The following is a 16,260-nucleotide window of genomic DNA, read 5'->3' as shown; positions in this document are numbered from 1 at the left end:
TCAGCTCTGGCTGAGAGTTACTCTGGGTTCTGTTTGATTTCGAGCACATGTGGGGTTTTTTGCTGATTTTTTTTTTTTTGCCTTTTCTACAGGTTTGAGAAACTGGCACAAGGTTGTAAAAAGGATATGGAGATCCTACAGCTTGCACGAGCACAAGGAATGGATCCTCCAAGCCATCACTTTGAGGAAAGAACCTTTAAAATGATAAGGTGTGGAAAAACAAGAGTATTTCTCAGTCAGGTTGGAATGACTCCTGAGCTTTTGCCCTTGCTTAGGGAATTCTGGGCTTCAGCAAACTTGGGTAGCATCCAGGATTATGCTCAGCATTCCTGAAAGGATACTCTCAACAACTTAAATACAAAATTGCTCTCTACCTTCTCTTGCTGATTCTTTTGTTTTCAAAATGCCTCCAGCTTCCCCTCTTATATTCTGTTTCTTCAGCCATTCCTCCTTCCTCTGTGTTTGTCCCTCCATGCTGTTGCCTCCTGGGCTTTGTTCCTGGCTGCAGAGATATTTTTAGCTCTGTTTGTGCTCTTCCCTTGCTCTGCTGTATTTTGTGGAGATGATCTCTGTAGGAGTGCACTGTTGAAAAAGCTCTGACAAATAGCCATGGCATTCTGGTCTGGCAGTGGATCACCTGATGATGGGATGAATGTGCTTTTTTGTCTTTTCACAGGATATTTTCTGATCTCAACAGCACAGAAATGCACCTTCTTATTGTCAGGGGGATGAACCTACCAGCCCCACCAGGTGTGTACTCAAGAGGGCATGTGGGCTTTTTCCTCTGAGTAGGTAAGGAAAGTAATGGGGAATGAAATTTCTCTATCTTGAAGGTCACTTCAGGAGCCAGCATTTCTCTCAGTAAAACAAAGTTACCATGTTTTGGGCTCGTGCTCTCCCCCAAAAAACTTTAAACAGTATTTTTAAAAAAGCAGAGAGGTGGAGAAAGAGAATCTGGGTTCCATCTGGACAGTGAGAAGAACTTTGAATTTTCCTTTAAATTTTCATAACTGGGTCATAGTTAAGGTTTCATTTTTGCCTCCTATTTTGTTACAAGTGCCTGCCTATGAGTTGCAACACTTTGACCCTTCAATAGACAGGGTTTGCTCCAGCCAGTGTTACTGCTTTTAGCCCCTTGTTCCTGGGAGCTTGTAAACCATCTGTGCCTGACTCTTAGGACTAACAACATTAAAAATCCCAGGTGTTTTCCCTTGGATGCCAACTTTCCGTGGATTTTGGTTTGATGGATGGGGTTCTCACTTGTCTAGAGGCAGGTCATGAGTCCTACTGTAAAACAGTTGGGTGCTCCTGAGAATCCTGCTGGACATGACAGCTGCAATGACAGTGTCTGTACTGGCTGTTTGGATTGGCTGCTTGTTGTCTCACCCAGGTGTGTCACCGAGAGATTTGGATGCGTTTGTGAAGTTTGAATTTCAGTACCCGAGTGCGGTGAGTGTGTCGTGGCTCTTCTGCCCCTCAGTCTGTCCCCCCTGCACTGCATGAGCTTCTGAGGGCTCCAAGGAAAGGGAGAGCACTTCTACACATCCTGCCTGGATCTGCTTTTAGAGCAGATTTATTTTTCTGAGAAACAGAGCTGCTGAGCCTGTTGGCTGCAGGTTTGAGCTTTGCACCTCGATGGTCCCCACACCTTCCCCTTGGCAGGGTGGTGTCTGCAGGTTCTGTGTCAGCAGCACTCTCAGTGCTAAGCCATGCCCACCTCTCCCCCCTGAAGGTACAATCAGGCTCTTTCCAATGTTGGCAAAATGTGTCAAAGTTCATTTCTTTGGGGGTGCAAACACACCCAGCACCAGGGCACACAAATTTGTTGTCAAGGACCACCTTAGATGTGATCTCCCTAAGTCCTCTTCCCTTAAAAAACAGCTTTTAAAGATACTGCATTTGATCCTCTCTTAGACTTGTAGAAATGGATTGAAAGGGTTAATCTTTGCCATCAAATAAATGGTGTTTTAATTAGGCAATATATCTATATTGGGCCGTGCAAGTTTCTCACCCTTACTAATTAAACCTTGTGCGTATGTGCATGTATGTATGTGTATGTATATAAAAATATGTATACACATATGTATTACTTCTTTCCTTGGAATTCCCCAGTGTCATCCTGTTCCTCTCACCTTGAAAAGCAGTCTCTGGTCTGAAAAATACTCAAACCCCTGAGAGCTAGAAGGGCTTCTGAGGAGGGACTGACTGGTCTCTTACTGTCAGTAGAAATCCTGGGGCTTTGCTGCTCTCTCTGTAAGGCAAAACCAGACCTTGCTCTTGCAGGGCTAATTCTTAGCCCTGGGAGAGTGCAGAGCCTACATTTCTACCTCCCAATAAATTTTGCAGTAATTCCACTAAAATGAATTCATTTACCTGTGGGAAATTGGTGATGGTCAGACCAGGTTTGTGTTCAGGTTTGAGTGACTCAAGGCCTTAATGAAGGAGTAACACAATTAGGGTGGCTGAAACCAGAATTGGTCTGTATGAGTAATTTTCTGGGGAATGAATAAGAATCAGCATAGTTCCTTTTAATCTATTTTCCTTTGTTTAAAGCAGAACCAGGTCTTTACTCCTTAGCCAACAGTCAAATAAATATACCACCTTTCTCCTTTACAGCTGAAATCAGTTTTGCAAAGTAGCTGCAATAATTAGGCCACATTGTCCTTGTTCATTCCCCAGAGATTTAGTTTGTACTCTGCTTTAGGTTAAAAGTTAATTCATTTTGGTGGCAGATTGATTGTCAGGAAAAATAATAGTAGGACAATTCCCTGAATGATTTGTGATGAATTCCTTGTGTAGCTTATTATTGCAGCTAATGCAGGAGGAACAGAATTACTGTGTGCTGGAAGGTGCACAGTTTGTCATGGAGTTTTACAGCCCCAGTCAGTAACTTCATGATGATTGGATTGAATTGACTGTGACTATGTAGCTTATCTATGGCTCTCATATTTAATGTAATGTTTTGCCTTTTTCTTTCTGCAGTATTATCCTTGTTACCACACTGCAGTCCAAGTATTTTAGTCTTGAATATACCATGACTCTTCTTATTTAGATAACCCCTAAAACCTTATGTTTCTGGTATAGGCATAAAATAGAGCTGGCAATAAAAATGGTCACTAGTCGGTTTTCAAACAACACCTGACAGTTTTATGTGATGTCTGTCTCTTTTTTTTTCATAGGAACAACCTCAAAAGAGTAAAACACCTGTAATTAACAATAACAATTGTCCAGGTGAGTACTTTTTTTCTGGAACAGCAGGGCAAATGTTGCACCTTGGGAATCCCTGGACAGTAGAGGCTGGTGTCAGACTGTGAACCAGGCCAGAGACCCTCCCACCACCAGTTTTCTTCTTTCTTATGAAAGGGTTTGTTGGAGGGTGAAGTCCAGCTGTGTTGGCAGTTTCTTCCCCCTCATCCCAAAATATTGGTGGTAGCTATTATGTCATGAATTAAACCAGTATTAATTATATTATCCAAAACACCCCTTCCCAGTCATTCCAGCCTCACTCTTTTTCTTTAGTACTTTTTTCGTAGCCACAAACACTGTTTACATGTTGGAAGTCCTAAACTCTAGTTTTAGCTCCCCAGTACCCTGCTGTCAGCTCACAGTGCTTTGGTTTCCCTGCAGTTTGGGTTCTGTCCCTGTAAGGCGAGGGTGACCTGAACTGTGGCACAGGGACACGCCCTGGGCCTGACTGAAACACCCTCCTGAGGGGGATTGCTGTGGGCCAAACTGAGATAAAACAGCTCTGAGCAGGTGCATGGGATGGAGCCCTGCAGCCCCTTTGACTCCCAGCCCTGCTCCCTGTCCTTATTTCACTGCAGAGTACAACCAGCTGTTCAAGCTGAACATTAACCGCAACCACCGCGGCTTCCGACGCGCAATTCGCTCCAAAGGAATCAAATTTGAAGTGTTCCACAAAGGGTGAGTCTGGTTTGCTTCTCTGCTAACAGCTGGAAAGAGTGTTGGAGCTGAAGTTTGAAGCACAATCTCTAAGCCAGCACTGAAAAGTTGGCTGGTGTTCATGTCTGAGAGCTCTCAAAATGTGCCTGAGCTCTGTAGCTTCTTCTCCTGTGGGGTGAGGAAAGGCACAAATTCAGTGAAGTTGTTTCAGATCTTTCCCAGTCCCACCAACTCCTGAGAAAGCAGTGATTTACCTCAAATCGTTTTGATTCTTACCCAGTTTGGTTTCAGTCATCAGGACTAGAAAATTTAAATGTTCTGTGGAATAACTGTAGAATAATGAAGTGAAGTGGCAGCAAAATACGAAGAGCAGGAAAGCAGGTGACAGGTGGTGGCAGAACTAGAGTTATGTTTTGTACTTTCATTCATTGCATCTTGCAATACCTCCTGAGCACTGCTGGCAGCTGCCTTGAGAGAGACAGACTGCCCTCATCTCAGAGAGCAGCATCACAAGATCAGTGTTCAATGTTCAGGGAGATCATCCTCAGTCCAGGCTCATAACCAGGATCATCCCCAGTCCAGTTATTCAGAACAGGAGTGGCCTGTATTCCCTCATCCCTGGGTTGGTTGTGATCCAAGACTGTGATGGGATGCCAGATAATCTGGTTTTTGTTTGGTGGCTCTTTGTCCTATTCCTTGTTGGTATTACTGGGCCATGCAGAAATTGTCCATAGGTTTTCTGAGATGGTTTTCAAGTTGCAGATGTTTCAGTTTGTGACCTGAAGTCCCACTGTTTTACTCCAGATCATTCATTGGCATCTCTGTTGAAGCAAAAGTTGATTTTCTTTTTTTTTTCCTGTCAATCCTGACTGCTCCACTGCTCTGTGTTCAAGATTCCCCCCATTTGCACAGAGCTGTGAAGTGTTTACATTTATTTTAAATGGGGTTTCTATCACCTTTTCCCAGCCATCTCCTTGGGAGAAAGGACAGGATGAAGTGATCCAGGCTCTTTCCTAAAGACTGTCTGCTCCCTGTCTTTTCCAAGACTACAAATGAATAATACTTTCAGAAATGCTTTGGTGGATGTTGTAGCTTTGGGTTCTCTGATAGCTCTTTGACCATCTCCCAAGAATTATTTTTGCTCAGTGAGCAAAGGAGACTTGTTTCAGGTCATATATATTAAACCTCAGGTTAACAACACTTTCAAGTAAAAACTCAGCAATGTATTTTTCCAAAGGAAAAGTCTTTTCTTGAGCCTCTCCCAAAAGCTTCTGAAGATGAAAGGGGATTTCCCCAGAGCTGTTTCTGAAGCCATAGCCTGGAGCAAGTTCTCAGTCTTCACAGCAGCCCCCTGGAACTGAGCAGGGATGAACCAGTCTTTATTGTTTCTTGAGTTATAAAATGGAAAAACGCTTTATAAAATTCAGCAAGAATTGCTGATTCTCTGAAGTTTATGAGCAAAGTGGCCCACATGCTGCAGTACAGTTACATAACCCCTCATTTGAAGGTCCTTGTGAAGTATTCCAACATGTGAGCTAAGAAACTCTGAACTTTCCTAAATTGTTCTGTGAGTCTGCTGTGGCCTCACTGATTGAGAGTCTCAGTCTTAGTTGCCACCAGTGATGTGATCATGAGGGTCCATGAACAATCTTTGAGTTTCCATTGAATATCTCAAGTCTTGCTTGATTGTATCTTAGTATCTCTTAACGATAATAGGAAGGAGGGTGGAAGTTTTGGGCTTGTGGAGAATGGGTTTTTTATGTTTGTTGGTCTGGTTGCTTGTTTTTTCTGAAATAGAGTGGGTAAAAAAGGGAAGCTTCTGAAATCTTGGAAAATTTCCAAGAAAACACAGCAGGTGTGGCCAAGTTACCTTTTTTAACTCCAGACTCTGTAGAGTTTAGTTGTTTATCAAACCTTTTGGAGACTGGTTCAGGGAGATGCTTGGATGCAGGCAAAGAAATGCTATGTTTGAGCTGAACAGTTCTGTGGAATTTGGGTGGTTTAGTCCTGGCTGTTGCCTTTGGGAGGAGTTTATCTGGGTAAGGGCTGTAACACCTGGCTCTGTGCAGGTAAATTGCTGATTTATTGCTGATTAAACTGTTCAACACAAGTGACTCCAGCAAGAAGTTGCTTGTTTTCCTCACAGGGTAAAAATGCTTCTGTGCTTTATTCCAGCAGATTGGAAATCCTAGAATTACAGTTTTTGACCATTAAAACTGCCAGTGTGTAGGTGAATCCAAACAATAGCTGAAATGTTCTTATTTACTGAAATTGTTTTGATTTATCAAGATGAAACAGAATGATTCATGAGACTTTTTCCTAAAAGTAGTTTGCCAAAAGCAACAGGTGCCTGTGAAATGATTGTTTTGCTGGGAGATGGAACTTCCTTGGGAAGCCCTTCAGCCTGTTGTGTGAAACAGCCCCAGGCAGAGGATGGCCCTGTCCTGGCCACTGGGACCTCCTTCCCTGTCACCCCGGGCAGGGACAGGAGCTGCTGCCACTCCAAGTGCTGATGTAGTTGGTTGTTTTTCTTCACTGCTGTCCTCGTCTTTACCTTGGTTGCAAAAGAATAATTAACAAATGAGTACTTTCTTATCTTGTTCCTTGTAGTCTGGTTTTTAAGGGTTTGCCTCTGGCCCTGTGATGTGCAGGGTTCCAGGAGCACGTCCTGACCAGCCCTCTCTGGATGTGGGGATGGAGCAAATAGTGATGACCTCTGGGCTTGTTTTCTTTTTATGTTCTGACAGTCTTTACCCCTTCACTTCTTTGGCACAGATCCTTTTTCAGAAGTGACAAACACGTGGGGACAGCACACTTGAAGCTGGACAAGCTGGAATCAGAATGTGAAGTTAGAGAGATCATTGAGGTAGGATTTTGGAATCAGGTGTGTTCTTCTGCTCAGAATTTCAGCCCAAAGGGGAAATGAGTATCTGGATCATATAAATGTGTGAGTGCAGTCAAGTTTTGTATTAGGTGAATTTGATAACCTGCCTGGGTTTTGGGGGACTGCTCTGCTGAGCTCCAGTCCAAGGAATGCTTGGCTGTGACACTCCCAGCACTGCAGTCACCTGCAGGGATCTCTGTCACGCTTGGGCACAGGCAAATACAGTCACAGTTGTACAGCTTCATATTATAATCCCTGTTTGTCCTAACTGCTCCTCTTTTTGTGATTATTTCAGATTTTTGATGGCAGAAAGCCCACTGGAGGGAAACTGGAGGTAAAAGTGAGACTCAGGGAGCCCCTCAGTGGTCAAGATCTTCAAACAGTTACAGAAAATTGGCTGGTCCTTGAACGTTAGTTCTGTCTGAGGTATGAGCTCTGTGTCCAGAGGTGGTCTGGGCAGGACTTGACAGCCCTTCAGATAAACTCTGCTTGAACAATGTCTTTTGTTGGCATTGACCTAATTGTACTGCTCTGGCTTCAGTAGCATTCCTCTTTATATTTGTGGTGGGGAGTTGACATCATTTCATAAATGAGGTTACAGAATCTCTGATTAGTTTGTATCTCAAAGATGCTGTTTCACAATAATTTGAAATACAGGGACAGCTCCTGCTGTCACCTTTACTAAGAATATTATTTAGAAAAGTGATAGGTAATCTATCTTCCTTTGCTTGATCTCCTGAAGCCTCTGTGCTCCCTCTTCCTTAGCATATGTAATCACTTTACATTTCTAAATGGCAGTTAAGCAAATATTCATCAGCTTTAGAGTGACATCACCTGTTTGGATCAAAGGTGTGGCAAATAGTGTCAGATTGTAGAGACTGAGGTCTCATTTCAGTACAGGAGTCACCCTTTGGGTGTCAAAGGGCCTGTTTTAGTGGTGTCCTCCCAGCCAAGGAGGTCAGCAGGTCCCGTGAGCTCCAGTCAGGCTGAGGGGCACATTTGGTGACCATACCTGAAATAACAACTTGGCCTCGTGCCCAAGCACTTTCCATCACTGGAGCTGAGTAATTTTGCTCCATTGATTTTCCTGGTTGACCATCCAGAACCTTGGTGTCAGCATTTTCCATGCAGTGTCTCCTTGAGCTGTGAGCAACTGTTCTGTTCTGCAGCAAGGAATTCTGATGGGTTTGTTTGCGCTGTTTTCCCCAGATCCGTGGGAATGTTGGAAGTCGTGGGCTGAGCGAAGGCAGGAAGATGCTGCTAAGCTGCAAGCACCAAAGATGTTAAATGAATGCACTACTGAACCTAATGTCTATTTTGATAACAGCCATAGTGCTTATTAATAACTCCAAGGCAAAGGGAGGCTCTGGGAAGGCGCTGCTGCAGGGCTTGGGACCGGTCTGCCCAAAATAGACAGAATTGCCTTAATGTGGGACTACTGCTGTAGCACCAGGACGAATGTTACATTAACTATGCAGAGTGCTGTGGGAAAGGTTTAGCCCTTTAAAAATTCCCTCAGGCAGTGCCAGAGCTCTTTGGTTAAGTCACAGGTAAGACCTTCACCAGAATTCCTGTTCCCAAGTGTCTGAGCAGCCGGCGTGGTTCAGTGAACAGTCTGCTACTGCTTTGTCTGTCCTCTCCTATCCAGGCCCATTTGGGTTGGGGTCTAGTTTTGTTTCCTAAGTCAGAGGTGAGCTCTCAGGCAGCAGCTCAGGGGTGCCAGCCCCTCCTCTGGGCACAGCCTTGGCACCAGAGGTTCCAAGGGTTGTCCCTTTCTGCAGGAAAGGCCCCAGGATTCCCCAGCAGGTTGGTGTTTACAGACCTCTGGTTTTGTTCTGGCTCCCAGTTCTGTGTGCTGTGCTTGCTGCACTGCTTGTCCAGCGCAGAAGGGTACTGTGCCTTCATCCTTTATGGTGTTGGGGTTTTAATTTAAAAAAGAAGAAAGTCCATTAGACTCTGCTGCTTCCCAAATGTTCCTTGTATTTTTACAAAAATGGGCTTTTACAATTCTTCCAGGTGATGGGGAAAATAGTCCCACTTTGTCCTTTAAAAAAACTGGATCGTGATGCATTTTCAGGAATGCTTTTTGATCAGCAGCATCCAAGCAAGGGTACTAAATCTGTTTGTGTTTTTAAATCTCTGTGAGCTAACAGAAACCAGGGATCTCCAAGGGGAGGATGTGCCTGTGCCAGGGATGGGCAGGTTGGGAGACAGAACAGAGTCCAGACAGGTCAGGCAGCTCTGCCTCTGTCTTCCTGAGCAGATGAAGACAATACAGTGTTTAGTTTTTAATTTCAATAAATTTAATATACAAAACTACATGTTGAAAATAAAAATATAATATGCAGTTTTTTGCAGTGTTAACTAACTGAATTTTAAAAGTACAATTTTTTTCTAAACAAGTACTCATTTCTTAACAACATGGTAATTAAGGTCATTTCAAAGGCTATGGTTGAAGCAGACATGTCAGTCACCAGTTGATAGTGTTTTGCACAAACAAAATCCAAACCTAAAAGACTTCTGGGGCAAAAGAAGAAAAGATAAACATTTTTCACCTCTTTTACTGCATTATTAAGCGTAACAATGCAACTAAAGTAACTGGAAAGCTGCTGCTGTGGCAAAGCTGGAGTGCAGGCTCTAGGAGGAAGATTATCACCAAGTTTCTGGAATGCTCTTCCAGCTGTGGAACCGTGCCTACACCGTGTCGTGCCGAGCTTGTCCCAGAGTGTGCAGAGCCAGGGGGCAGAGGGGATCAAGGGGCCTCAGTCCAGCTGGGCTGCACCTCGGCAGGAGCAGGGCGAGGGTCACTAAATGAGCTGCATTGTCACCACCCTGTCCCAAATGCCAGAGCTGAGGCTTCACTTGGATCTGACACCCTTTAGAGCGTGGTACTGTGCTCCCTCTTGCTGGCCAGCTTTTGCTTGTGGAGTTGGCCCCAGTTCCCTGGCCTGTCTTCTCCAAGGACTGGGTGGTGCCAGCTGTGATTGGGAACATTGGCTTTGTCATACTTTGTTTTTTGAAAAGCAGCAGCCATTTATTCCCAAGTGCACTCTGTGCAGACACTGGGCTGCCTTTCTATAAAACATACCACTCTGTGCAGGTACTTTTCCTTTGCCCAGCCAATGGTGTTGATTTGTTTAAAAACCAGAGCCTCAGTCTCACAGTGGCCTGGCACTTCTCTTTCTCTTTGCAAGGCCACTGGTGTTACTGTGTCACAGCTTCCCCCAGAATGGACGGCAGCAGGGAGTGTTTGACACCACAAATGTTCCCCATAAATTAGCACCTCTCTTCCCAAATTCATTAGTTCCAGACAGGAGGAGAAACCTTCACCCCTCTTCCTGGGAGGGACTCACAAGAGCTGCTTTGCATGACTGGCTAAACAAACCAAACCCCTTCTCCTGCTTACAGCTCTTGCCACTGGTTAGCAGCTTTCCATGGAGACAGTAAGAACATGGAACCACATTTCCTCTGGCTGATGCTCAATTCCAGCTTCTTAAGGCCCTGGCAGACACGAGCAGCTGCTCTCCTTACCAAAGCCCTCTCAGGGGAGACCAAGAGCACTGGGCCGAGTGCACATGTTCAGAACTGACCACAAAGCCTTTTTCAGCAGAACATGCAGGAACAGCCACTCTACACTGGTATCACAGGTAAGCTTGGACATGGGGCTGCAATATGAAGTACAAGCTGGCTCGGGTTACGTGACACTGGCGTTACACTACAGCAAACAGCAGGGAGGGGACACAGCTGCCCTGGGTGGGACTCGCCTCTCAAAGCGGGACCTACTGGGGACAAGGAACAAGATGGAACTGCACTTCAGGGCTGATCTTTCCTCTGCTTCAGACAGATTTGTAAACAAGGTACAGAATAGCAGAGTTGTTGTAGGAGATCACAGAAACCTGCCCAAGTGACAGACTTTTGTGGTAATTAGAGGAGAAAAGGAAACTAGCCTATTACACACAACTGCAGAGAGCTGCCTGTCCTGCTCCTCTGGATGCACGGACAAACAGGGTTATGGCTAGGGAAGCTTTCCCTATCTCTCAAGGGCTTCTCCAAACATATTTCAACCAATAATCTGGTCAAAACAATGTAAACGTTACTTTTAATGTCTATAGAATAACCACAAATGGCATTAGGATGAGGTCAGAATGGAGGTCTTGATTGTTTCTTACATGTCCATCTACAGACAGTACAAGGTTGGAATTTCACTTTTTATTTACGCCCCAGTGATCTTTGCACCCTTTGAGCATTTAGAGTACACGACTGTAAGTCTTTAAACATGAGCATTTTTCTAAACAGTAACAGAAGTGGATTAGCTGCAAGGATAGCATAGCCATGTTGTAGTATAGAAGCTGCCCTGATCCTCTGGTTGTTGACAATGCATAGAAGATTTAGAATTATGGAACAACTGTCCCACCCCCCTCCCCCCCTTCCCCAATAGTGTTAACAAAAGCTTAATTTTCCAGTTTTAAAGTGCAAATGATTCAGATACAACTGCTGCTGGAACAGGTCTGAACAGAAAATGAAGTCCTCTTATGAGATGTTTTCCAGAATATAAAAGATGAGCTCCATTATGACTGGCCCCTCACTCAACTGACAGGCCCCTCCATGAATCACTGGCACTAAGGCACTGTCCAGGTCATTCATGTATTGAGAGGGCAGTGGCTGTCCATTGCTCCCAGCTTGATAACCAACCTAAAAAATACAAAGAGGGGGTTTTTAAGAACAGGACATGAGGCTGTGAGTCAGGGGCAGGAAGGGAGGAGGAGCTGTGGTATCTCCCAGGGAAGTCAGGAACTGGAACTGGGTCGAGCAGGCACTAAAGCAGCTTTTCCACTTGTCTTTGTGCTTCTTGGTGTTCCCAGTGGCTGCCTGAGCAAAAGGAAGCTTTTCCTCCTGTTTTCTCAAAGCAGCTCCCTGGGATGAGCAGGACCCTCACACCTGCTGGCAAAAAGGCCAGCTAAGAGTCTGTTCTGAGCACAGAGCAGGTGCTGCTCGTGCCATATGGGGGTCAAGCCTGTGTTAATTCAGGCTGGGCCTTGGATCTAACAGATGTCCCAAAACACCAAACAACAGCCAGCACCACACGATTAGCATCTGATGCTGGTACTGCTTCAGAATTCTCGTGGTTTCAGTGGTGTATTCCTGTTCTGGGCAATGAACAAGAGAACAGTCCCCCAGTCAAACCCAAACTATTGAAGACTTACTTGATCTGAGTCCAGTGTAACACGCAGACCCAGCTTAGTCATTCCATCTTCTTTCAGCAGTTTCAGATGAGGACACAGAGCCAGACAGAAAGCTTTTGCCACATTCTCAGTCAGTCTGCTGTGATCAGCTGGGTCACTCAGACCATTGTGTTGCTCATCATTTTCTAGAAAAAACACCTGAAGGGAAGAGTCAACACAAGACAAAACACTTGGCTTTTCTAGAAAATTCAGGTCAGATGTCATTTAAACATCTACAAATGAAGACTTAAGAAGTAACTGTTCAGGAAAGCCCAGCAAAAACCCCTAAAGACAAGTCACCTTAGGGAGGAAAAAATAAAAACTTCAGAAGAATGATTTAAATTTAAATAGTCCTCTGAAACCTCTTAGATCTGGTCAACAGCCTTGCTTTGGAAATTCACTATGTATCGCACATGGTTTTAATAAAAACCTGCTTTTAAACAGATGTTAAGTTCAGAAAAATTACACTTTTAATACAAGCCTGAAAATCCCTGCTATTTTTGTCACTGAACTTGTTTCTGTTCAGCCCAAGTGACCTGGGAAAAAAGGGTAAAAAGGGCACAGGCGGGCTGAGCTGCAGAGTAAGGAGCCTGGTTCCTCCTCAGCAGGCAAAGTGAAACACTTACAGAAATATTTTGACACCAGCATTTGTGTGCTGGCGGAGTCACAGGCAACATCAGCCATGCAAGCAGTTTCTGCGTGATTTATGCCACAACACTTTAACATGCAACATTTTAGAGAAAGTAGCTCGAAATAACATTTCTAAAAAACAATTTATATTAAGATTTGTCTCCATGTAGAAAGGCAGCTTTTAACACAAAAGCAAATGCAACCAACTGTTCCTGTGTGTAAGGCAGCAAGTGTTGTTGTGGCATCTGAACAGTTGCTGAACGCCCTGATGTGAGCAGCGCTGGCCGGGGCAGCGTGGGCTGTGGCTGTGTCAGGGGGAGGATGTTCCATCCCTCTGGGCCTGCAGGATGCCACCCTGTGCAGGCAGGAAAGGCACCACAGCCTCGTGGGGAAGCAGAGGCTGCTGCCCTGTGGTGGCTGACAGACCCACCTCTGTCCAGCGGATGACCTTCCCGTTGGCCTTGTACTCGGAGCCGTGGAATATCTTCACACTGGTTATAGATTCCATGGATTTGCCATCAATAGGGCTCACAACGCTGCAAAAGGGAGGGAGGGAGGGAGGAGGGTGAGCTCTGACTCAGCACAAGAACTGAGCTGGACAGAGCCCTGTGCAGAAAGAGAATGACCTTGGAATCAAAAGGCATTCCTGAAAGGGGTCACATGCACATGGCAGGTGCAGGAGGAGCTTCCTGGAGGTTTCCAACAAAGCTTTGCAGCAGAGCTGAGATCCTGTAGGGTTCTAACAGAGTAACGAGGTGTTTCATATAGGTTGGATTTTTGCTAATTTGTAAACTCAGTGTAGGCCATCAATACCTGAAACACAGCTTACACAGCCCAGGACTTGATTGCAGAACCTAAGATTGATCTGGAGAGCCTGAAACTACAGAAATATCCTTCTTTCTAGGTGCTGAGCCCTGAAATATGGAATGCATCACAACAGCACTTTACTGCCATAAATGCTTCAGCTGCCAAATCCACCTTCCTTTTGGCTTAACTATCAAGTGTCCAAAGATACTCTTGATGTTCAGCAATTTTGTTTCCAGCTTTACTTAATGCAAACTAAGCACCAACAGTGCAAGGTGACCACAATGTGCAGGGTTCAGCACTGAGAGTTGGAGACAGATTAGTGGTTTCCAATAACTGGATATTGGCAATGCCAAAAAAAATCCATAGCATTGCCAATATTCTAAATTGATGCTCCAAAGCTCTGGTATCTCAATTCCATTTTCATTACAATTAATTGCATCTTATCACTCAAAATAGAGGTGCAGACTTTTAATACCTATTGATTTGAAGGCTCATGTGCCTTACAAGATCAATTAAAATTTTTAACAGGCACCGATGTCAAGTGCTCCTCTACTTACCCCTTATTAAAGTTTTTATCATCTTCTACCCACTGAATGTGAACGTGTTCCTGAGGGTCTTCAGCATCTACTTTGCCACAGGTGATGGTGAAGTCTTTCATCTCTCTCAAGGCCTGTCTCAAAGAGTCCATGTTCTCAGCAGTTATCTGGACCATCACTCCATCTAGGGAAACAAGAAATCCTCATTAGCCAAGATAAGCCATGCCAACACAGCCTGTACAGAAAAAACCAAACATCCTTCATCTGTTTGCAACAGAGGTTAAATGTTCATGGGCAGCAGTGCTCCATAAACACACTCCTGAACAGTCACCTTCCTAAACTGCAAACCTGCTGAGTGCTGATGAGGGAAAACACAACAGTAAGAGAAGGGCAGCTCCCAGGTGAAGTCAGCTGCAGCAAAGTCCCCGTGAGTTTGCCTCACAACCTGACACATGCTCTAGGCCACCCTCAGAAATGCCACATGACACTGCTCCATTGAGCCATCTCCTTTGTTGGCTCTGGAAGCAGCACTCCAGCAGTGACAGTGGCTGAGAAGTCAGTGCTTGCCTGACAGTGGCAAAAGATACAGAATTTGGATTCACAGAATGAAGGTTGAGAAGACCTCCAGGATCATCCATTCCAGCCATTAACCCAGCACCACTTTGGTGAATCTCAGTTATGGCAAAAATACCAGGAGTCAAACACTTCCCCATGTAGAGCCTGAGTCCCCCTGTGCCTCTGTCTTACTCTAACCACTAATCAGACACAGGAAAGGGCACAATGACCTGCAAGCTCTGGTGGCAGGGGCTGCCCAGGGACCCCACCACGGCCACACACTCAGAGCTGTGAGCCAGGAGCTGGAGCAGCTCTGCCACCTGACTGCTCCTGGGGGAGCTGGCATCCCTCAGCACGAGGGCAGGAGCACTGCTGCACCACTCCTGCCTGCCTGTCACAGGGACCTGACTGCACAGCTGTGCAGCTCAGCCTGCAGGCACTAACAGCTTCCAGCCAGAGCACCCCAGGGCAGCTCCTTCTGTGATACAAGAAACCAAATCCAAGAGGGGCCAGCTCGGTGCCTTCAACCTGTCCTGTTCTCTCTGCCCACATACAATGCACATCCTTACCCCAGCACACTGCAGAGCTATTTGGAAGCAGAGAAGTTTAGCAGGGCTTCCTCTGCTGGTTGGTGATTACACATTCTGTATTTCTTAGGCTCACAGTTTCCTCATTCAACCCAAACCAGTGAATCCATCACAGGCTCCCAAGCCAAGTATTTTGTAGCTTACCCTCATTTTCTTGGGACCCTGTTTTGCAGCATCTGCACAAATTCCTCCTTGTTAAAGGAACTGGGTGGTTTTTGCTTAGAAGTAGGATAAAGCTGAAGCAGCAGCTAGACTCCAAGGCATATGAGCAGAGAGAGCCCTTTCAGCTGCAGAGCTGAGCTGGGCAAAGAGAGAAGTGTGTTTTAAGCAAGCAGTTCAGTTCTTACCTTCCACTATACTGGATTTGGCAAGGAAGCCTGAAGAGGATTTTAAAGCTCCACTGAACACAAAGAAGCTGGCACCAGTCACTGCAACAACAACAACAACAACAACAGGAGAGATTTAGTGAGGCTTTTGTCAAAGCAACACCTTACCCAAGAATCAGGTATCAGCTCTATCAGCCAGAGAGGTGATTACCCTGGATCAGGACAAATGCTGCTCGGAATTATGGTGCCTGCATTGCACATCATAAGCTTGGATATGCAAAGGCAAATCACCCAGTTATTTTCTAAACTGGACAACAGGTTTTGTCTAAGTTAATGCTTGTACTTTATCACTCTCCCTCTCCATGCTCTATACACCTCTGAGTTTCAGAATTACTAATTTTGGGCAACCAAGTACACAATTAACTTCTAAATGTTCCCACACAGGTGGCAGATTGTGAGTGAGCTGTTTATGGATCACACTAACACCAACCCACCAGCAAGGCCACAGCTCAAAGCCACTTGGCTTAAAGGAAAATTATCTTCAATGTCTACTAAGCATCATGAAATTCCTGCTGGAAATCCCTCTTCTTGTTCCAGAGGTGAAATTAACAGAAGTCAGACAAGACCATCAGTCCCAAGTGACATTCCATGCCAGTACATCTGCTGGAGTCACCAGTGACACTTGCAAACCATCCAAATCAGCCTCTGTCTTGTTCTCATTTGGAGATTGTATAAATGTCTTTGCCAGAAATGTCCCCAAATACACAACATTTAAATTCTCAGCACACAGCTGCTGCAGCCCTTCAGCCT

The 16,260-nt window shown here is 45.1% G+C and overlaps 2 protein-coding genes across 3 annotated transcripts in view; one reads left to right on the top strand and one right to left on the bottom strand.

Annotated features, from left to right (window-relative positions):
• Positions 1-9,134, top strand: part of CC2D1B (coiled-coil and C2 domain containing 1B) — a 28,470-nt gene extending 19,336 nt beyond the window's left edge. Inside the window, exons 18-25 of the mRNA XM_054638069.2 lie at positions 93-209; positions 677-750; positions 1,391-1,449; positions 3,180-3,231; positions 3,825-3,924; positions 6,679-6,769; positions 7,083-7,213; positions 7,997-9,134. Of these exons, the coding sequence (XP_054494044.2) occupies positions 93-209; positions 677-750; positions 1,391-1,449; positions 3,180-3,231; positions 3,825-3,924; positions 6,679-6,769; positions 7,083-7,202 (613 nt within the window). The 3' untranslated portion in view covers positions 7,203-7,213; positions 7,997-9,134. The remainder of the gene's footprint in view (positions 1-92; positions 210-676; positions 751-1,390; positions 1,450-3,179; positions 3,232-3,824; positions 3,925-6,678; positions 6,770-7,082; positions 7,214-7,996) is intronic.
• ZFYVE9 (zinc finger FYVE-type containing 9) overlaps positions 9,068-16,260 on the bottom strand; it is a 57,011-nt gene continuing 49,818 nt past the window's right edge. For both annotated transcript variants that reach the window (XM_077182517.1, XM_054638068.2), the window contains exons 15-19: positions 15,472-15,552; positions 14,004-14,166; positions 13,070-13,175; positions 11,992-12,168; positions 9,068-11,479 (exon numbers count right to left, since the gene is read on the bottom strand). In XM_077182517.1, coding sequence (XP_077038632.1) covers positions 11,318-11,479; positions 11,992-12,168; positions 13,070-13,175; positions 14,004-14,166; positions 15,472-15,552 — 689 coding nt within the window. In that variant the 3' untranslated portion in view covers positions 9,068-11,317. The remainder of the gene's footprint in view (positions 11,480-11,991; positions 12,169-13,069; positions 13,176-14,003; positions 14,167-15,471; positions 15,553-16,260) is intronic.

The sequence above is a fragment of the Agelaius phoeniceus genome, chromosome 8 (assembly GCF_051311805.1).
Source record: "Agelaius phoeniceus isolate bAgePho1 chromosome 8, bAgePho1.hap1, whole genome shotgun sequence".
Taxonomy (NCBI): Eukaryota; Metazoa; Chordata; class Aves; order Passeriformes; family Icteridae; genus Agelaius; species Agelaius phoeniceus.
Note: the sequence above shows the minus strand (reverse complement) of the source record. Positions and strands in the feature narration are given on the sequence as shown.